This window comes from Drosophila bipectinata, chromosome 3L (genome assembly GCF_030179905.1).
Source record: "Drosophila bipectinata strain 14024-0381.07 chromosome 3L, DbipHiC1v2, whole genome shotgun sequence".
Classification (NCBI taxonomy): Eukaryota; Metazoa; Arthropoda; class Insecta; order Diptera; family Drosophilidae; genus Drosophila; species Drosophila bipectinata.
Window position 1 is genome coordinate 12,352,161 of NC_091738.1, and position 22,074 is coordinate 12,374,234.

Genomic DNA, 22,074 nt, shown 5'->3' on the forward strand with positions numbered 1-22,074 from the left:
TGTCCTGTAAGTGGGTGGCGCTTAAGAGAAGCTGCTGGAAGACGAACGTCGTTGCCTTCCGCCCAATCCCCACCACTTTATAGCGCTCCCATGACCCCCGCCCCCCTGCCACTTCCACTGCCCCTTATCAATCCCACTCCAGATGTGTGCACTTTTGTGGCTCATTAACGGTTTTGCATGCGGCCAAAATGCATGTGGTTATTCATTGAGGACGTTGGTGTTGGCAGAGGGTTGGGTCTACGATTGTGTATGAGTGTGTGTGAGTGCGAGATGCGCTCGATAAGTTGAGTGGCTGTTTGTTTTTGTTGCACTTGTTGTTGCGGTGGCTGTGCAACTGCAGCTGCAGCTGCCACTGCGTGAGTGCAAAACAAACGGAATTTTGCGCATGGCCCGTCAGATGATGCACCCGCCAGAGTGCTTGCCACCCCCCCATTTTGAAATGGGGCATCTTCAGTCAGAGTCGTTGCACGACGTCCGTAATTTATACATAACAACATGCCGGGGATATTTGGCGAGTAGCAGCCTCTTATTAGCATGCATGGAATTTCAGGATTGCCAGGATTCACTTCAAATTCACATTAAAGGATTCACATTTGAGGGCTTTTTGTGGTTTTGGCATTTTCGTAGAAATAGAGGTTGAAGTAGGTACAGATTGAGTTTAGTTTTTGACATATTTTTTAAAGAAAATAGTAAAGTTTATAGTTCTTTCTTATATTTATTGAAGTTTATAGCACTATACTTTTAACAAAAGTCTAAAATTATAAGAATAGAATATGAAACTCCTTAGAAATACACCTTATATGTATGATAATTGTTGGCAAGTAAGCAAGACACCCCCTTAAGGACATCCAGACCATGTAGGGAACATAAAATGTTATTGGCTCGATGTTAATTGAATTGTCTGTGTGGTCCTTCGTACGCAATTGTCTCGTTATTCGCCATTTCCATCTGAACAACTGTTTAACGATCTCGACCATCCCATTTCCGTTCGGCCATCAAATATTCAGGCATTAAAGTGCACACTATTTTCGTCTGATAATAAACCCACCCACTCGGCTCATCCCGATTTTCCTTTTTCTCCGGCAGGACAATAGCAGGAGCTCCAAAGAAAACTGCAAGTGTGGCGAAAATTGATTCCAGCATAAATAAAAGGCAGTGAAGCGTGGTCGGACAAGGATAACGGGCAGCGGCCAAAAGGATTTGCGATTGGCGTGTGTAGGTAGGTGGCTAAAAGGGAAAATCAATAATAGCCACATGTAAGAGGACACCATCACAGGAGAGGACACCGGGCAATATGGTGGCTGACGACCACAGGATGGAAGGGCAAACGACGTCTTGCTGCCACAAGTGAGCAACCGCTGGGAGCTACGGAAGGGTGTGAACGGAAGAATTGAGAGCGGAAAATGTCGGACAGATATCCGGGCAGCTTTTACGATCAGCCGCATTATCCTTCGCCCCATCCGGGTGCCCACGCCGCCGCCGCCGCCATGTCGCACTATCCACCGCAACCCTACCGATCGGGCTATACCGGCTACCACCCGTACAGCGGCTACAGTTACGGATCCTCCGGCGCTGCGTCTTACATGCCCAACTACTATCGCTATGCCCCGTACGCCTCGCCGCACTACAGTCAGCACCACCAGGGCATGTTCACGCCCGCCGGCCAGCAACTGATCCCCTCCAGCGTCCTCCACTACCCGCCCAGGTCGCATCCAGCCTACCAGCCGCAGCATCCTGGCTACGAGCAGCCTGCTCCCTCGCCCTACAGCTCTTCCGCCTCATATCAGAGCCGGGGATTCGGTAGCTATGCCGGATACGTGCCCCCCGGCAGATCCTCCACCCCAGCGCCGAACCGCACCGTCTTGCCACCAAACTACATGGAGCCACTACGCGGCTACAATGAGCACGCGAGCTTGCAACAGCAGCAGCAGCAACATCTCGGCCACCAGCCGCAGCAACACTTGCCACTGTCTGCCACACCAAAGCTGGAAGAGCCCGATATAGAAGTGGAGGCCGGAGCCGGGTCTCCGGCCCAGAGATTGACAACCTCGCCGCCCATGATAAGCGCCACCGGGACGGACAGCGGCATCAGCAACTGCAGCACCCGAGCCCGCAGCGACAGCAGCCAGAGCACGCCGGTCTACAGCGGCGAGTATCCCGTGAACATGTCCGTGGAGTCCGCCTCCTGTGTCCCTTATCACTGCCCGGCAGACGGGCGGGATTACGAGGAGGAGGAGCACCCCCCACTGGAGGAGCGAAGGGGGGCGCCACAATCCGACACTCCGCTCGATATTCCCGGTAAGTTGTCAGCTTTTTTGTCTTTTATTTTATCGGAGCCCCTGTCGCCCGTTCATTACACTCTATTTAATTTGCAATTATGCGCTGCCGCGAGGGAGTATTCGTAAATTTATGCAAACATATGTCAAGGCAGATTATGTAACAAGTATTACAGTCAGCAAGGGGTGGCAGCTGCCGCCCGAGCAGTTACTTCAACTGAAATCAGCGATTGAAAGCACAGTGGGTAACATCGTTACCATTTCACCACCATTTGATATGGATTTTATAGAAAAATATTCAAAATCCTAAATTGGAACATTTAAAATCTGGAAATATAAACGGGGAAGTTTTTTTTAAATTTCAAATACAAATTTGTATAACTTGGCTAATACATGGCCAATCCAGAAGTGTTATACCTTCTCGATCTCAGAACTCCGAGTAGCTTCATTCCTTATCAAATCCTGGCAATAAAAATTTTGAGCCATTTTTTGAAATTTTTCCAAGGGGTACCATCAGGATTTTCGCTAAAAATTTGTCAAAATTTTTTTGTTTGATATTTTCAATATTTTGATGTAGAAAGAAGCGCAGAACAACCATGATGCATGAATGGTATTTTGTTTTGGAATCGGTTACGAAATACCCAAAATATCCGCTAAAAAGTGGATCTAAACTTCGGATTTTGAAAAAATAAAAAAACTCAAAAACGTGTTTTCAAATTTTTCGAATTTTCTCTAAGGAAAATGTGTATAACTTTGCTAATACTTGTCAGATCCTTAAATGTTATACCTTCCCGATATCAGAACTTTGAGCAGCATCATTCCCAACCAAAACCTGGCAATACCAATTTTGGGACATTTTTCAAAATTTTCCCAAGGGGTACCCTAATAATTTTGGGCAAAATTTTAAATAATTTTTTTTTTATTGAATTTTGTGATCCTTGACTGCAGATCGAAGCGGATTGGATCCCTGGTTACAAAACGGTATAGCGTTTTTCAATCGCTCATGAAATAGTCATAATATTCCCAGTTAGGTGCATAAAAAAAAACGATTTTTACCAAATAAAAAACTATCAAATAAAATAGAAAACTTTTTCTTTTTTTCCAAAAAATATGTATTTCAGGACATCCTTTGAGTTCCATTGTGCAGACACGGTGCTTGGCTTGATTCCGCATGCAAATTAATGCAAGAACTGTCCGTTCGTGTTGCCGTCATCGTTGTCAGCGTGGACGGGATGTCAGTCCGTCCGACCGGAGGAGGGCTCCTGAGCTGCTGACGAGCGGCGGTGTCCATCAGGCTTGCCAACCAGCTCGTCACACCTCCTGCCCTCCAGTTGCTTTGCCCTGCCGCCGTGATCGTCCCTCGAAAAACCTGACAGAGCTGACGTTTTGCAAACACTCAACCAATCAGCGTTGGTTAACTGCTGAAATACTTCCGCTTCCCGTCACAAGGGGGCTAGAGTTTGGGAGGTGTGGGTGGTGTAGGGCCTACGTCATGGCTTTTAGCTTTTGAGGACTTCAAAATTAGCTGTCTATTTAGGCACGCCAATCCCTGAGACTGCTGTGTGTGATGAGGTGCTTTTAAATTTTTTTGTCGTGTGTGCCAAATCAATAAGTCAACTGTGAATGTTGGTTGTGGGCGTGGTGACGCCCACCAGGTGCGAAGCGAGCCCACCGACATTTTTTTCACACAAAACGTTTGGCAGTGCAAACAAAAGTTGTACAGAGAGAGAAAAAAATGGTACTAAAAAAACGTCTTTAATGCAATTTTGAAGCAAGTGTTTTATTAAGATTTTCTATTCAACAAGACAGTTTTTTTTTTAAATGTTTTTTATTAAAAAACCATAATTATTAAATCTAAATTCAATCTCTCTGTTTGTAAATGTTTGTCAGGTTGTGTGGAGCTTCGTCGTTATCAATGGGCGTTTGACTTTTACACACACACTTACACACACCTCCACCGCACTCACACATGCCCAGAGTAGTATCTAGGGGTGTCTTTCCCTCTGTGAAATGTCATCACAGGCAGCATGTAAATGAACTTTACAGCGTAATGCGGTGGTTGCCGCCATTTCTGTTGCTTCTGCTTTGGCTTTTAGCCACTGCCTTTGCAGCTTTGCCACCGTTTGGGGCAGACGAGACCACCCACACAGACGGCAAACACACCCATCTAGCCATATACCCATCTACCCAGCGGCACACACACGTAATAATCGACTGGGTGGAACAAGAACGACACCCCGGTGCAATAGCCACCAGCTCGAATTCAACTTCAACCTCAACCTTTGGCCTCCGAGCACCGAGGCAAAAATCAATGTCCGTTATGCCAAATAAAGTGCAGCTGGCGGAAAAAAGTACGAATGCAATTTCGAGGGCTTACAAGGGATAAGTAAGTGGTTGGCCTTTTAATAAAGTTGAAGTTTCCCGCCAAAAGCGGATAAAAAACAACATTAAAAAGAGGTCAAATAAATTCTGATTAACAGACTTCTTTAAGCAAATAAATCACCGGGTTATTGGAAAAACTTAACTTGAATATTTGCAAAAATAATTGATTTATTGATGCAATTGATTGCAGCTTGGAGGAAGCATTGCAGTAACTGCCAAAAATATATTACCAAAGCTGGGTTGAAAATACGTAAACATTGCAGGCCGAGTCGCATGCGCCGAAAAGTGCGCTATGCTTTTTGTTGATGTTCTGACTCGCCTCCTACTTCCGCTCATTCCCATCAGAATTGTCAGACCGCTCACGCAAAACCTGTGAAAGAGTATGGGTGAGTGTGTGGCACGTTCAACAAGTGCCATCACACTCTCCGGACTTTCCTCTCCGGTAACGGTAGCGCTTACTCTCTCTCCGGCCTCGGGGAAAATATTTGATAAGCGCGTGCGAAAAAGCCCTTTTCTGCTTGATTCCGAGTGTACAGGGAGAAAAAAATTGAATATTTATGAAATAATTAGAAGCTCTGCCTAAAACGAATGGCGTTTTTCTGTATAATAAGAAGTGTGTTCTATAAAATATTTATTTAATCAGTTAAAGTAATAAGAACAAGAAGGGATATGCTTCTAATGGAGAGGATATATTACTGAAAAGTACCTATCATATTTTAAATTATTTTATAAAATATTTGTATACTGTTTTTGAGGAAAAAAATTCTTAGATACAGATATTTGAAATAAAAAAACTTGCATAAAAATAAGTAACAGATCAAGTACCTTCGCTGGGTATGTGATTCCTTGATTCTTGATTTTTTCTCAGTGACCCTCCCAATGGTCAATTGGCTGGGCCTGGTTTTTGAACCCTTGATAGCCGCCTGCACGCATGACAAAATAATTAGAGGCCCAGGAATCGTCAATGGGCTCCCCCGAGCGAAATCTTTTTAGCAATATTGATTTTCCTTCCGACTCCTCCTGAGCTGAGCTGCCTCAACTGACGATGGGTGTTTTCCAACTTGTTTTCCAGATGACATAAGCGCGACAGCAGCGCCGTTGACTGCGACAGCGACGTCACCAGTAGCCACTGATAAGGCTGCCAAGGCACCGCCACCACCTCCAACTCGACCACCCACTCCCCCGGATGTTGCACGGCGTGCGGAAATCAATTTACAGAAGGAGACACCCACGGATGGGCCCACGACACCGCAGGACACGGCTGCTCCTGATCCAGTACACGAGACTGCAGCCTCGGAGGAGCAGTCAGAAGGACATGGGGTAAGTGAAGGATCAAATCGAATTAGCGGTGACTACGGCGATGGGAAAAATGGTAAATTAAAGCTGCAGGTGCAGTTCGAACTGCGGGACCGGATTAGCAATTTAATTAAAAGCCAATTGGATGGCGGTTTCGTGTCCTGGCGACCAAAAAATTCCCAGAGGTATTCGGGAGGTTGGTTAATTGAAAATCAGGGGAGCCGGAGCTGCAGCATCGACACAAATTAGGGCAAAGCATCGAAATGACGAGAGCCTGATAATGACATCCTCCCACTGGCGGGCCGAGGCAACATCCTTTACGCAGGACGTGCGATGTGTTGGCCAAAAAGAGAAGGCCAAAAGTGAAATGCGTTTAGCTCCATCGACCGGCTTTCTAGGTAGAGAGAGAGGTGGCCAGAGAGCCAGAGAATGTGAGAAAGCACTCGTAAAAAGCTCCAGAAGAGAGAAAGACGTGGGCCGGAAGCCACTAGTTACAGGGTGTCCCGGGTGTCTGACAAAAAAAAGGGGCGCCTATTGATTTTTGGGGCGCTACGTTGAACTTCACCCGGCTGGCTGGCTGACTGGATGGATGGCACGTTGGTTGACTGGCTGGTTGGCTTCAATTGGAGCTGAGAGCGGGGTTGGGATTTATTTCGGGGGGGTAGGGGCACGTTTGGGGGTTGCCTGGTAACATGAGCTGCCAGCAGCGAGCACGCGCCGGCTAGCTGGAGGGGGCAGGCGTGGAGCATTGGTAATCCTAGGACTGGGAGCTCAAAGTTCTTCAAGTGTTCACCACTTGAGCGTAACAACTTTCCTGCTGCCTCGTTTCCTGCAGCTGCAAACGGCACGGAAAAAAACTAAATCGATTTTCTGTGTTTCCACTTGCAACAGCCACAGCAGCAGCAGCAGCAACATCCTGTGACGTTAGCAGCCACGGCCAACTGGAGTCCAACGCCGCGGCGCCCGCGCACTCCGCCTGCCCCCCAGAACTCGCCCATTGGTTTTGGCCAGTCTACTACAATACCACCAGCTTTGGCTCCCTTCCTACAGCAGCAGCATCAGCAGCAACATCAGGCTGGCAACAGCCTCAAGAGGAGTGCAACATCTGGCAGGAATCGGGGCAGCAACAGCAGCAGCAGTTGCAACAGCAATAGCAGCAATCGTATTATGGAGTGCGATCTTATTCCGAGCAAGAAATCAAAAAGGAAGATGGCCAAAAAGGATCCTGGGGATAGTGAAAGCTTGGAGGGAGTGGAGTCTACGGTTAGAGAACAAATTAGGGTGAGTTAAGACACTAATGTTAAATTTAAAAATCTTAAAACTTAACTTTAAATAACTACAAACAGGACATCAAACCGCTGCCAGGATTTCTACAGGCCTTTGGCTCCACGGAAATCGGACGTTTCTCGGAGAGATTCCTGCAGACTCCAGAGTCCTTGGTGGAGCGCCTGGCCGAGGAGTATGCCAGCAGCTCGCCCATTAGTTTCCCATCCGGAGGCTATGCCGAGTCATCGACGCCGCCCACTAGCAACTGCTATCCGTATGAGGAACCAAATAACCCGGGCTACCCAAGGAATAGAATGCGCAGCAGCTACGGCTATGAAATGGCGGACTACATGGCGTATGAGCGATATGCCGCCTATGGGGCGGGAAGACCGGCAGGACGAACTCGCTACGGGGAAATTCGCTGCAATGGCTACTAGATGCGATAGATCTATGGGAGGATATATAGTCTAGGGTTAGTGTTGTTGTAGTCGTGCATAGTCGTTGTCATTCGATATTCTCTGTGTGTGCCTTTTTCGGTCAAAATTGAAGAAAGAATCCCCCCAGCGTTGAAGAGTTTTTTTTGTTGTTCGGGGACTTTTTCAAAAATTTACAATTAAAAACTAAAAAAAAAAACAAAAAAAGACAAGAGAAACAAAAAGCCAAAATATTGTTAGCAAAGCATCTACATGTAAATTGAATAATCAATTAAGTAGTTCAATGTATTTTAAATCAAAGCCATAAGTTGAAATCTAATCCCACTGTACATACAATTGCATTTCGTAATCTAGGTCTAGGAAGAACTACTTGGGCAGTTGGTGGAAGGGATCTAAAAATTTTCGAGTTTTATTCTCAACTTCTACTCTTGATGGACACTCCAGAGATAGTTTACAGCACCCGTTCCCCACTCCAGAGGAACCAAAAAAATACACATTTTAGAAAAGTCTTAAGATTAGAAAAGAATATGTGCCATTGAAAAATATCTTTAATGAAAACACCACAATTTAGGAATTACGTTTATGTACAATACAAATTAAAGTTTAACTACGGATGATTAATGTTAAAGCAATCCAGTACATTTTAGTCTAGGACACAGGCTACTGGCTACAGGATACACACACGCACACACACACTCGAATTGAAAGTCGAAACCACCGCACTACAAAATCTTTGTACTTGGCGAAAAATTGATTTTATCCTCTATCGATTTACTAACAATTTATTCATTTCTGTTGTATTTGAGTGCCTTAATTTAATTGATGTTTTTTTTTAATATTTGTGCGTGGATAAATGATGAGTAATGATGAGCGTAAGGAGTTTGTATATGATTTACTTGTAGAGCGAAAGGAAAAAAACAACCAAGTTCAGGTTTCAAATGGGCCCAACAAAATTTCTAAATCAAATGGACGACAAAACCGAAATTATTGAAATGAAAAAACAACCGAAATTCCAAACACATCGAGCAACATTCAAAAATGTTTAATAGCGATTAAAATAACTAGTTAAATGGTAGTTAATATAAAGGGTTAACTACTCACCCCAACTAAAATGGAAAATCAAAGTCTATGTGGCGTTCGAGATTTTATGCCAAAAAAAACAAAACCCCCCCTTTCAAAAATAAATATTAAATGGAGGATCTTAAACCGAGAAGAAATCAAATAATAAAAAAAACAAGTATTTAGTATAATTAAGTCCAAATGTGTACATAAATATTTGAAAGTTTGAATTTTATGCAAATAAATCGAAATCGAAATGGAAAACGATTAGAATTGGTAAATAAAATGCTAACTGGTTGTTTACATATATGTATTTTTGGGATTGTTTTTTGTTTAACTGTTTTATTCGTTTAATTAATTTATAAATATTATTACATAACCTAGAAGTGTTTATTGTTGTTTTTATATCATTTGTGTGGGTTTTTTGTGTTTTTAAATTAATTACAAAAATAGTTCGGTTGTAAGAGGAGCGAATAGTAGTAATCGTAGAGTAGTAGTTACAATTTAGTTGAGCGGAAATCAGAAATAAGGATACGAAGGTGACTGGAACTAAAATACAAAAGTTATCCTTTCACAAAAGCGATAGAGTCTTACAAACTAAACAGAAGCTGGCTCAATAGTTCGAGGGTCAGATACAACACATATAACTGAGCGATTCATCCGCGGGTCATCCTCTTTATAAGGTTAGAGTTAGGGTGAGTGGGTAAGTGGGTGCTGAGGAGAGAGTTGGCTACACTTTAAGAAATTTTAGTACACAAGGCTGGCTCATCGCTTAGCGCCCCTGTACATCTTCACATATAAATAGTTTGTTCCGTTTCTAATCGCCGCTTTAATATATATATATTCGCGTGAAACTGTTACAGATCAGTAGCGTTATCGGTATCGTTATGGTGATCTTGATCGAATCGGATCTTCGGCAATAATTAGTTTTAAATAATAATTAGTTAATGTTCTACATCCTCTAACGTCCTCCGCATCCGTGTCTTATTTGTTGCGATGGAGGTACTCCGCCCGCAATCATGAGGAGGATGCCGCCGACGAGTTCTTAGTGGAGGTTCCTCCGCCTCCGCCTCCGCTGGTGTTGCGCTGCTTCTCGATGTACACATTCAGCAGACGCACCTTGCTGGGATTGAGCGCCGTCAGCTTCGGTTTCACCTTCTCCTCGCCCAGGACGATGTACAGCTTGACGATGCAGAAGACGGCCGCCTTGCGGACCATCGACTGGGTGTCGTCCGCCGACCTGGCCAGGTTGGGGAACACGATGTCCAGGTGGGTCTCCGTGATCTCGGAGCCATGGTTCTCGGTCAGCTCCAGTAGAATCTTAATGGCGCAGAGGTTCGTGGGGAACTCGCCCGTCGCAATCACCGGATTAACAATGTTAATCGACAGATCCAGGGGGAGAGCCGGCGCTATTCGAGGGATCATTGAATCGATCTCGCGCGCCGCCTCCTTGCTGTGCTGGTAGCACTGTATGATCTTCAGCAGGATCAGCTCGAGGAAGTGCAGCCAGTTGTGGCGCATCTTGGCACTGCGCATTATCTTTCCGAGCACATTCAGCCCGGCAATCACCACATCCGTGTGCTCCGCCTCCAGGATGTTAAGGAGCATCCGCATTATCGATCGGAACTGCTTGTTGGGCAGCTCACAGCTGCCGCCCTTGATGCATATGCCCAGGTTGGTCAGCGCCGTCTGCAGCTGCTCGACCGGCTGGTCCTTGGTCAGGGTAAGCGATATCCTCACAACCTCGCTCTCGGTAAGATCACCGGGAAGGATGAGCTCGCCGTCGTTAGTGTAGGACACCAGCATATGCTTTCCCTCGACCGCCGGCTGGGGAGATTTCCCCGACGATCCCAGGTGTCCGGTTCGGGGATCACGCTCCAGATTGTCCAGCCGCATGGTGGCCGACTCGGGAGTGTTCGACTGGGTGGTGTTGGCCGAGGATTGCGTCTTGGAGTTGGAAGACAGGGAGGCGCACGAGTCCTGGTGACCCTGATCGTGGTACTGCAGATGGCCGTTGAAGCCGTTGGGTGCCATCTGGTACTGACCGCCGAAGACCGTGCGGATCTCCTCGGAGGTCTTCTGAATGTGCTGGATTATGCTGGCGTCCAGCTCCAGCATAGAGCCATCCTGCTCGACGGAGGACTGCCGCGAACGGGGACTAGTTGAGCTCAGACTGAGCTGGTGGTGGCTCTGGAGCGAGGCGAACGGGCCCACCGAGGGGCTCTGCAGCGGCTTGGGACTGCTGCTGCTCAGCGGCGAGCTGCTTGGCGAGTTGGCACCCGAGTTGCCGCTCTGGCTCTGCCGGCGCATGTGCGACCGGATGCAGGTGAGCGCCGAGTCCTGATAGCCCTTCGGTAGGTTGGCCAGCAGCTTGGTCATCTGGGGCGTGTTCAGGTTGTAGAGAGCCACCAGGCAGCTCCGCGCCTGGGAGCGCAGCTCCATGGACTTCTGATCGGCCGCCAGCTGGGCCAGCTTCAGGACCGTTCGCTCGCAGGCCTGGCCCTGGTCACTGGGAAAGTCGCTGCTCTTGCAGTAGGTGTTGGCTAGGTCCGTGAGGAACCGCAGGATGGCAATCCGGGTCTTTGTGGTTGGCGTTTGGGTCGAGTCCGATATGATGCGGAACAGCTCCTTCAGCTGCAGCTGTGTGGGAAAGTATTCGTGGACGACCTGGAGTGTCTTCCAGATCTTGCTGTGCATCGAGTTGAGGAGGTCGGTGCCCAGTTTGTTGAACAGCCGCGTCAGCAGGATGAAGAGCCAGTCGTGCAGCTCGGGGGCATGGACCAGGATGAGCTCTGTGACTGTGTCCAGGAACAGCGAGTACACCTTGGTGTGGGTGTCCATGAACATCTTGCGAAACATGTCCAGGACGCACTGCAGCTGCTGCTGGGAGAGCTCCTTGCCGTCGGCCAAGTACTGGGTGAGGCTGATCAGCCCGTCCTTCCGCTCCGACCAGTGGGTGCTGGCGCAGTACGAAATGATAGTTTCGATGTCGTCCAGCGGTGCCCTCTGGATGCTCCAGTCCAGGCGGGTGTGACTGCCGCTGAGCGAGTAGTTGGACTTGTTCCGGGTGTAGCTGGAGTCGAACGAGCGCTCCGAACAAACGGAACTGGCTTCCGAATCGATGTCATCCGACTCGTCGCGTCCCAACAGCTTCCTGCCCATCCGCATCCCTCCGGTTCGCATATAGTCTCCGGACACGTAATCGCCTTGTCCGTCCTCGCCGTGTCCCAGTACGTTTTCTGCTTCCCGGGACTGTGCCAGGAGTCGAGCAGCTGCCGAAGGTCTAACCGGGTTATTCCTCTCGGGCGTCCTGCGGGCACCTGCTCCCGTGGAGTACATGCTTCGCTTCATGAGGCCGCCGCCTAACCGTGTGGGACTCGTTTCTCTCGAGCTGGCCGTGCTTCTTGGTATTCCGGAGGCCTTCTTGGGGATGGCGCCGGTAGCTCCGCGATAATAGACACCTCCGACGCCATACTGATCCCGCAGCTTTGTGCTTGGCGAGGTAGAACGCGATCCCGGCTGCGATTGGGACACTCCGGCCCGGCCTCTGGTGCGGGGCGTAACCGTTCCAGGGGTGGCGGCCGGTGTGCTGCCACTGTTCGAGTTCAGACGTGGTCTGGGCAGCGACCCGGATGCAACTCCTCCCGCTCCGGAGCCCTGTGTGGAGTTGCTCTGCAGGAGAGGCTTCTTCGACCGGGAGTACATCGTATACTGCGCCCTGGCCTTGGCTCGTTGCGCGGCTGCCGTGTCCACCGCCGAAATGGATCTGACGCTGGCTGCAGGCTTCTGCAGGGTTCCAGGCGCCCTGCCGATCCGCGACACAGTGCGTCGGGAATCCACTGTAGTCCCACAACTGCTGCCGCTACCGCCGCCTTCTCGCTCCCGCTCCAGGGCCCTCTGCGCCGCTATGTCCAGAGTGCCATAGATTTGATCCGCCAGCTCTGGGAAGTGCCGCCTGAAGACCCAGTAGGCGCACCTGGAGTGCCGCCGGGCCTCGCTGTCTGCGTCGCCTATGGACTTCTTTAACGTGTCCCTCAGCACGGTGGCATGCCGCTCCAGCGCTTTGGTCTGCCACTCCTCGAACAGCAACACCATCAGCTCGCAGAGCGCCGCCCGGATGTCCTTCGACTTGGACTGCTGCAGGGTGTCCGTGTAGATCTTCAGCAGCTTGGGGGAGTGCGTGTACTTAATGATATACTTGAGGGCCAGCGTGGAAGCCGAGGCTATGACCTTGGCGCTGTTCTGGATCAGGTTGATTAGCTGCTCGAGGATGCCGAAGGCGAAGGTATCCAGCTTATTTCTTAGCGTCTTGGACATGTAGGCAATGGTGATGCACGCCTCGCGGATCACCTGCGAGCGCAGCTCCTCCTTGAGGATGTCTAGGAAGCTCAGCGACAGCTCCTTCAGCTGCACGGCCACGAACTGTGGCTGCAGATGGTACTGCAGTACCAGGAGAGCCCGGATCTTCTTCAGCGCATCCACTCGCTTCTCCCAGTCGGCGTTCTTGTCGCTGATGATCACAAGTATCTGTTTGTAGATGTCGTCCATGTCCTTCGCGTGGAAGATGTTCAGCTGCGGCACCAGCTCGAAGCTCGCCTCGAAGATCTCCATGGTCACTGCGCCCGCATCCCCGGCCACATCGTTGGAGCTCTGTTTGGAGCGCAGCGACGACGACGAGGAGGCGGACGAGTGCAGCGGCCTCTTGATTATCCGGCTGGGTCGCTCCTTCACTCCAATGTTGTCGGCCTCGTCCAGACCATGGCCGTTGCCACTGCCGTTGGTGTTCTTCAGAGCGGAGGGCAGCAGGAGGCCGTCCTTCTTGACTTGGTCAAACTTGATCTCTAGCAGGGCCAGCTTGGAGGCCGGCATGTCCTCCATGCGTCGTAGATCCGGCCGCAGCCGGTCCCCCACGTGCTTGTATATCTCCACCAGGGTCTGGATAGCCGCCTCTCTCACATTCACCGTGGGATCGCCCAGGAGGGCGCACACCGGGGGGATGTACACCCGCACACTGAGCTGCTGGGTGCCGTGTTCGTGGAGAGCGCTGACAATCGTTTGGAGAAACTCCTCGCGAACCTTTGCGTTCTTGTGCTTGAAGCAAGAGGTGGCCAGTTTGTCTATCAGCGCCTGCGGCGCCAGGACCCGGTGCTCCATGAGGTCCCTGAGCAGAAGCTGCGCCTTCTCGCGCACCGTATCCCGACTGTCGCCCAGCCGATCAATCACATGTGGCAGCACGGTGGCGGTGTAGGCATTGAAGTCGCTGCCCAGCCGCTTGATTAGCTCGGAGAATGCCTCCAGTGACTTTTGCGCTATTTTGAAGTGACTCCCTGTCAGCCACGGCATCAGCCCATCGATGAGGAAGCCCATGTCCGTGCACACAATGGAGTTGGTGTCGTCGCTCAGGAATGTCACCAGATCCTCGGCCAGTTGCACCTTTACGCGCATATCCGCCTTGGGCATCTGCTGGATGAATCCGTCCAGGTCACTAGGTTTGCGGTAGGCCATCGTACTTCCACTTCTACTTTATGGCGCAGCAACTGAAACCAGAAACGAGAATTTGAGATTACTTCGAATGCAGTACTTTTTGGTGGAAAATTAAATTAAAATTTCAAAGGTTCGGCCTGGGAGAGAGGCTCTTAAATTGAAAATTGATGGCTGGGGCTGGGAGAGGATGAAGATTTCTTACTTTTAAGGTTTACTCAAGGAAGTGTGGAGCGGCGAGGAAAAAATATAGTACATCGACACTTGAAAAAACGATTGTGAATTCTACTAAATCCAAAATACATAGGTATATGAAGTTTCCAGTCAAGGCTATAGGGATTGGATAGAATATAGGGCATATTCTTGGGGAAATCAGAGGCTATAACTTATAAGCCTCTGTCTAGAGTTTACCTAAGTTGGTCTTTAATGGAAACTGAAACCCAATAAGATCTTAAACCAGCTCCCTAAACAATTAGTTCGATAGAACTTGGGTTTCAAGCTAATCTTAAGGTAAACATTAAAGCCAAACTTACTAAGAACATATCAAGATAGGATTACCTAAACAACACCTCTAACTAAGGTATACTATTTGTTATTTTAAACAAGAATTCTTGAAAAGATAACACCAAGTGCCAGGTGACTAATAGAATGTTTTGCTTCTCCGACCGTGTGATGTTCCCGCCAAATCCCTTGATTTCCATCCCACTACAGGCATTCGGTGGCCTGTGGCATGCGCACTGGCCACCACAAAAACACGGTGGTAAGAAGCAGCAGCCGCAACAGTCAACAATTTGTGAGGCAAGTGAGGCAAGTGAGGCAATTCCAGAGTGAAGTCACTGAGAGGCGAGCTAGAAAGGGAGTTCAGGGAGAGAGGAGGACGTTTAGCGGGTGGCGGTGGTGAAAAGTAGGTGAACTAGCATGCGGGTGGGGATGGGCATGGACACTTGGATACTCCGGCAGTTACTCTGGCAGGGGAGGGATACCAGATGGTGGGGCGTTGTTACGTGAAACGTGAATCATCTCGACAAGAGCCGAGAGCCGAGAGCGTGACGACGTCTCGGTTTCAGGCTGTTTTGAAGGTGGGAGGAAAGTGGGTGGCATGTTTCGAGGAGGAGGTAAGACAGGAAACTGAGCCATCAGACATCAGCTATGGATTAATATGAATATGGATATAGATTTATATTGAAATTCCAATGGGGCAACAATTTTTTGGAGACTCTGGCGTCACAATTTAGCAATTTGCGTGTGTCGCCAGGCATATGTATATATATATATATATATATGGTGGTATATGGTATGAGATAATATAGCTAAATGGCAATAACAATAACAATTGCCAAGCAACAACAGCGACTTGTTGAGAACGAGAGAGGGAGACTCGACAAATTAGCATTTGCATACGCAATTTTCTATTTATAAAAAAAAAAAAACATCAACAAACTTCAAGCTACACGCTTTCGTAACTAGTTTTCATGGTTATACTAACTATTGAGATCGTTTTCCGGCTACTACTTGGTATTTCAGGGCTTTTTGTTTTCGGAATGTATGTTTCCCCGATAAGATAATGGACGTGTTAATCAAAGTTTGTGAATGCGGCAGCGTATCTTAACCTAAAACTCAATGTTTGCCAACAGCTGCACGATCGTTGGTCGAATAATGAAAATCAAATAAAATAAATATCTTTTTTTTTTTTGTTTTTTTATTGCCGGCATTTGTTAAATGTCACACAGAGAGAGAGTGAGTGGGGGAGAGAGAGAAAGAGAGCTCGAGTGAAACGGAAGCACCTTCGATTCATGTATCTTTTTTTAACACCATTTGTATTGGACTTTTCGTATCTTTGAGATACGCACTCACACACACACACATACATATACACGTTGGCATACCTATTTGCAAATCCGGCTGCGCTGCTCTGGCGCTCTTCTTCTTCTTGCTCCGCCGCCGCCTCCTCCTCTTGGCGAAGATTGTTTTGGGCTGGGCCCCTGTACCGTTTTTTTTATCGAATAACAACTGCTGCTTGTTGTTGCCCTTTGGCAAGCTCCAGAATTGATTTTCCAGCCGAGTGCGGTCGAAACCTTTGGCAAATCCCGCAAATACACCTTCCCCGTTGACTAAATTTATTTTCCAAACACAGCCAATTGAACAATTGCCCTTTATTAATTTTTTTTTTTTTTTGTATTATTTCGTCGACGTCGTCGTCTGTTTTTTAAGCAGAGATCACAGTTTGCTCTTCCTCTTCTTCTTACTCTCCTATTGCTGTGGTTGTTGTTTTTTTTTTTGGGGCCAACGCAGTCAGTTTCACTTTGTCATATGTTGTTGTTGTTGTTGTTGTTGGGGTCGCTCCCTCACTCTACCGTTATTGCTGAGCAACAACAGCGCACGAATTCCTCGGCAGCGCTGCTCGCGTCAGCTCAGCGCTCACTTTTTTTTTTTTGTTTCTCTCGATTTGTCGCGGTGACGCCAGAGATCTGGAGATTTTGCACTTGTTTTTGCGGTCGCCGAGCGGTCGGTTAGCCCGGCAAACATCACATTTTGGTTAGCCAGAGCATGGGTTCTGCTTTCTCGCCACTCTTGCTTAGATGGTTATACAGTTTTTCTTAATCAGCAGCGATTTTGCCAATCCGTTGCGTTGCGAAAAAAATTAAAACAATGTGGCTGCATATCGAAGCAGATATAATACCAGCATTTTTTGGTATTTTTAGTGTTGGAAAAACGTTTATTTTAATCAATGTGACCATATTTATAAGATATCGATTCCTTAAGATTTATCGATGTTTTTAAGTTTGTAAGCTTAAATATTATTAAGCTTAATATAGTTTAAATATATTTTATCCTGAACTATATAAAAAAAAATAAGAATTTAACAGGAAGGCCTTGTTATGCTACACTTAATATTAATAAAATAATACCTAAAAGTTGTCTCCTTAAACTAATGTTTTGAACTAATTTAAAAATTAATACAACTTTTTGTTTTTAATATTTTTGATAAAAATGTTTTGAAGTTTTTAAAATTAATTGAATCTAGTATTATTTTTTTTTTTCGTTACAAAATAACGGTATTTTATTTTAAAAATTTTAAATTTTTGAAAAGGAAGTGCAGGTTTTGATGTAATAAAGTTTAATAAAGTAAAGTTTATGTTACCCTCAAATAACAGAAAAGTAAAACAAAATGTAACCTTTTAAATGAATCGAGATTTATAAAAATATTTATTTGCGAATAGCTACTGTAGATCGCAGCGTAAATTGTCTTGATTGAGGGTTCAATTGCCTCTTATAGATTACTTATTAAATGCAATATTGCCGGCTAGTAACCAATTAACTTAGTTGACAACTAGATGGGCACGTGTCAATAACCAAGCCCATATGGCTAAATAAAATTTAATATACTCATCACACACCCCGCCTATCAGATGAAGCTGAACAAATAAATTATTAATTGAGAAATCAAGAGGTGTCAGGTTGATTACCAAGTAAATAATGTAATTTATTTGTGCAAGGATTGGCAGATACTTGTAGTGGAATTTGCCACACTATACTAATAATTAAACTATGTACAAAATTTTGAAAATTAACAGTCTTTGTGAATTTGGTGGACAGCCTGCGCTCTGCCGGAAGGATCCTCTGGACACCCCCAATCGAGCCGTGGCACCCACCTCACTACGGTCCGGGCAGCCGACTCCCCGGGAAACTGTTCGGCGAAAATGCTGCGATAATAGTACGCCTCTTTGGTGGTTGGAGTGTTGAATGGAAACCGGAGAGCTGCTCCTGCGAACTCCTCGTCGGTCACATGACTGGTAGCCACCCGCCGGATGTTGTCGATCCAGTCGTAGCCAACACCGTCCGAGAACTGCTCCTTTTGCCGCCACAGGACATCGTCCGGCAGATAGTTGTCCGCAAAGGCAGCTCGCAGGATGTACTTTTCCAGGCGCTTCTGCTGCTGTCCGCCGTACTGGTTGAGAGGTCCTGGGATCTTATCCTCCGGTCGGATTTGCATCACATGGTTGACGAATCCTGTGTCCAGGAAGGGCACCCTTAGCTCCACGCCCTTTGCCATAGCCACTTTGTTGGCCCGCAGGCAGTCGGATAGGTGCAGCTGCTGGACTCTTTTCACCAGCTCCTCGTGGAAGTCCTTGTAGTTGGGAGCCTTGTGGAAGTAGAGGTACCCTCCGAAGATCTCGTCGGCACCCTCGCCCGACAGGATCATCTTGATGCCAGTACTCTTTATGTACCTGGCCAGCAGCAGCATGGGCAGACTGCATCGCACAGTGGTGACATCGTAGGTTTCCAGATGGTACACAATGTCTCTGATCCCGTCCAGCGCCTCGTCGATCTCAAAGATGATCTCCTTGTGATCGCTATCGATGTACTTGGCCACATGCCGGGCAGCCTCGAAATCCGGGGCATCCCGCAGACCCACCGAGAAAGTTTTCAGCCGGTAGTTGGGATCCCGTTCCCGCATAATCTTTGTGGCTATCGAAGCTACCAAGCTGGAGTCCACACCACCGGATAGAAGGGCACCAAAGTGGACATCACAATGGAGATGGCTTCTTACCGCTGATTCAAAAATAGAACGGACCAGGGCCAGTTCGCAGGGTTGGTTCGGAACTTCCTTGATCCAGGGCTGCTGGAACGTCCAACAGGTCTTCAGTGCTCCCACTCTTCCAATTCTCGCTTCGCCGGGTGTGAAGGTCTCCAGTTTGGGACAAGTATCCACCAGACACTTCATCTCCGAGGATACCCACAGATTGCCCGCCTTATCCTCACCCACATACAAGGGTATGATGCCAAAGGGATCCCTGGCAATCAGGACCTCCTTGGTCTGTCGATCATACAGTGCGAAAGCAAACATCCCTGTTATGTGCTGCAAAAGGTCTGCGCCGTAGTCCTGGTAGAGTTCAAGGATCACATGGCAATCGCTTTTCGGTTTGTAAGTTCCACGACGCTTTGCGATATCCGCCGCCAGTTCCAGGTAGTTGTAGATCTCTCCGTTGGCCACCAAAACCAGGTTACCATCTTGCGAAACGAAGGGCTGATCCCCCATGGCCACGCCGACAATGCGTAGACGTTCGTGAACCATGGCCACCCCATCGGAGGCGATTACATGGACGCCTGTGGAATCGGGACCACGATGCCGTTGTTTTCCACTCTGCCGATAAGCCAGTTCCCTAAGACTGTGCTTGCTGCCGTGAAGGATTTGCGGGGGAATAGGTTCTCCATCCCGGGAAAATATTGCAAAGATGCCGCACATTTTCCTGTTATTTTATTTTATTTAATTACACAAATAATGTTGTTGCCTCGTTGCGAATTTCTAGCTGACTGCTGCTCGGAGCTCCCGAGCTTTGCCTTTTTATAGTCCCAGTGCTCTCAACTTTGGCAGATTCTCTCTCTCTCTCTCTCTCTCTAATATCGCTCGGTTTCTCGTTAAATAATGCTGATTTCCATGTGCTTCTGGTTGCATCAGACGACTTCTAGAAAGCCTCTGGTCCTATAGACTCTCCATATAAAATTGGAGAGTCTGCAGAATCCTCCCAAAATAAGGGAGAGCTCTAATAAAATTAACAAGGTTTGTTTTTAAATAAAATAATCTTTTCCTAAAAGAAACTACTTTTTATATTTGACTAGCTAGCATTTAATTAATCATAAAAATAAAAAATAAATCAATTTATAAGCCTTATGGTTTGAAGCTCGAAGTGCAACTGAAAATGCACTCAGGCTTTCAGCGCCTTTTAAAGGTTTTCGAAAAATATGAACCGTGTGGTTTCGTTTACCTCTCTCTATTTATATACATTTTTATTCAGGTTCTCTCACACAGCTGATTAAAACATATCAGTGATTTCGTCATCCAATTTACACTTTCTTAAGGGCTCAACCACCAAACATATAAATTTTAAATGATGTATCTTATGGCAAGATTTTATTCAGTATCCTTCAAATATTATCTTACTACTTCTTACTACATTCTTACCAAATTTTTCAATGTAGGTCAGTATTCGCAGTGATAAGGGTATCAGATAAGTTAAATACTTGAAAAACCGAAATTATTATTATCTCTTATCATTTCAAAAACTTGTTATAAGAGAATAATATGCAAAACATTCAAAGAGACCGGTTTTTGGTTTATCTCTTCTAAAAATTATAAGTTGTTTTGAACAATTTTTCCTAAAGCTTTATTTTCAAAATTAATTATGTTAATTATGTATGGTTTTTTAAAAATTATAATAAATAAATGATGGAAAAATCCATTTTTTTGTAATATATTAATAATTGAATCATAAAATCTATATTATTGTTATCCTAATCCAATTTTGTAGATAAAAACAAAACACAGATTATAGCTTTTTGAAATAATATGGCCGTTACTCTGTTAATAAAAGCTCCCTCGATTAACATCCCACGGTTAACAGGTGGTTGGCGCTTAAATTTTTGCGCCACGTCGCCCCGAATTCGGATGGATTCCGGTCCATGCGATAAATATGTCAAGTTGATAAAGAAAAATCTCTGCTGTTTAATTGTGCAGACATTTTAATTACGCATCTAACACTAAGCAAATCCGGATGATGATGTCACTGAAATGGGGAGCGTGAGCAAACAACAACGGATGGATCTCGAGATTTATGGCGCGCTGGCGCAAGTCCGCTCCTGGACTTTTGGCGTGCGCGCTTGTTGCTTCTGCTGGGAAAGTCTCGATGCCGCCTGTTTTTCGATTTGTCGGCAACGAACGTCCGTTCAGTAGCCGATGGAACGCGAAGGAAGTTGCGTATACGCCGCATTGTCACTCGGCTAGCCGGAGTGTTCGGAAGTCCTTCATTTGCGCGCGCGTCCTTTGTCCTGTTGGTTGTCATTTTAAAAAGCCGCCAAGGTGCTAAGTGCGCGTAATTAGTCGAAATTCAATTAATCGAAAAGAATTTCAAATTGAGTTACATACGCCTTGGATGCGATGGAGGTTGGCGAACCGAAAAGTGAATTTGCGATGAAGCGATTCCCGCCGGAAATTGTGGCTTGACAAAAGGCGAAACACGAAAGTTTAATAAACAAAGTTGGTTCCACTTAATTGGATTAATTTATTTTTAAAAGATAAATAATTTTAAACAATCTAATGATAAATTATTTTAGGTGTACTTATTTTGCTAAGGTTGAATAAAAAACTAGGCCATAATTGTTTTGTTAATTTAATATTGTTATCATTTAAGATGATAGTCAACAAAAGGTTGACAATTTATGAATCAGTGACTTGATTAATAAAAGTGAGTTTCTTAAAATGGAAAATAAACTTCATTAAACTAAAAAACTAAAAATCTATAAGATTGGAATGAAAAAAGGAAACAATCAATAGGCGATCACTTTGGTGAGTAAATTTAATTAATTATTTTTATATTCAATAAAAATAGTGATTCAAATCATGTTCAAAATCCTAAAATAAAGTTGTCTCCTGACCACAAACCATAAAAAAGTGAAGATAAATTTATGGCTTCACAAAAAATATCAAATCAAAATCAAATAAAGAAAAGTTTTTATTTAGGCCGGACCCTGAAAATCGAAAGGAATCGGGCATGACCTATTACTGTCACGTCCGTTTCCGGAAAAGATGACCGAACATTTTTTGGGTCACGTTTGTCGTTTTGGCCAAAATCAAATGGCCGAAGACCCATTTCCCAGATCAAGATCCACACGCACATAAAAACGGCAATAACAACGGCGTTGGAAAATAGAGAAACTGCCAGGTCGAGGAGCCAATTAATTAAAAAGTTTTCACGCGGCCAAAATCAAATCAACAATTTCCTCAAGTATTTAGGCGTAAAATTCGAATTGGAAGTTTTCGGCAATCGAGGCTGACTGGGAGATGGATGTGCTTTATGCAGAGAGAGAAAAATATTATGAAA

General features: G+C 46.2%; 3 protein-coding genes across 5 annotated transcripts; 1 reads left to right on the forward strand and 2 right to left on the reverse strand.

The window, feature by feature from the left end:
* The first annotated feature begins 1,069 nt into the window (after positions 1-1,069).
* LOC108124721 (ataxin-2 homolog) lies at positions 1,070-8,964 on the forward strand. 2 transcript variants are annotated; one of them, XM_070279580.1, is made up of 5 exons: positions 1,070-2,298; positions 5,731-5,978; positions 6,846-7,235; positions 7,301-7,692; positions 8,557-8,964. In XM_070279580.1, the coding sequence occupies exons 1-4, from the start codon at positions 1,404-1,406 to the stop codon at positions 7,655-7,657; spliced, it is 1,890 nt and encodes a 629-aa protein (XP_070135681.1). In that variant the 5' UTR covers positions 1,070-1,403; the 3' UTR covers positions 7,658-7,692; positions 8,557-8,964. The 2 variants fall into 2 exon arrangements, with proteins under 2 accessions (XP_070135681.1, XP_043070101.1); XM_043214166.2 differs by lacking the exon at positions 8,557-8,964 and having other exon boundaries at positions 7,301-8,327.
* A 41-nt stretch (positions 8,965-9,005) lies between these two features.
* chb (chromosome bows) lies at positions 9,006-16,855 on the reverse strand. 2 transcript variants are annotated; one of them, XM_017240579.3, is made up of 2 exons: positions 16,081-16,855; positions 9,006-14,250 (listed from the first exon to the last, which is right to left on the reverse strand). In XM_017240579.3, exon 2 carries the CDS (start codon positions 14,216-14,218, stop codon positions 9,731-9,733), a length of 4,488 nt encoding a protein of 1,495 aa, XP_017096068.2. In that variant the 5' UTR covers positions 14,219-14,250; positions 16,081-16,855; the 3' UTR covers positions 9,006-9,730. The 2 variants fall into 2 exon arrangements, with proteins under 2 accessions (XP_017096068.2, XP_070135680.1); XM_070279579.1 differs by lacking the exon at positions 16,081-16,855 and adding an exon at positions 14,400-14,417.
* A 793-nt stretch (positions 16,856-17,648) lies between these two features.
* On the reverse strand, positions 17,649-19,536 carry AsnS (asparagine synthetase). Its single transcript, XM_017240637.3, has one exon. The coding sequence runs from the start codon at positions 19,440-19,442 to the stop codon at positions 17,763-17,765; it is 1,680 nt and encodes a 559-aa protein (XP_017096126.2). The 5' UTR covers positions 19,443-19,536; the 3' UTR covers positions 17,649-17,762.
* Positions 19,537-22,074: the final 2,538 nt, after the last annotated feature.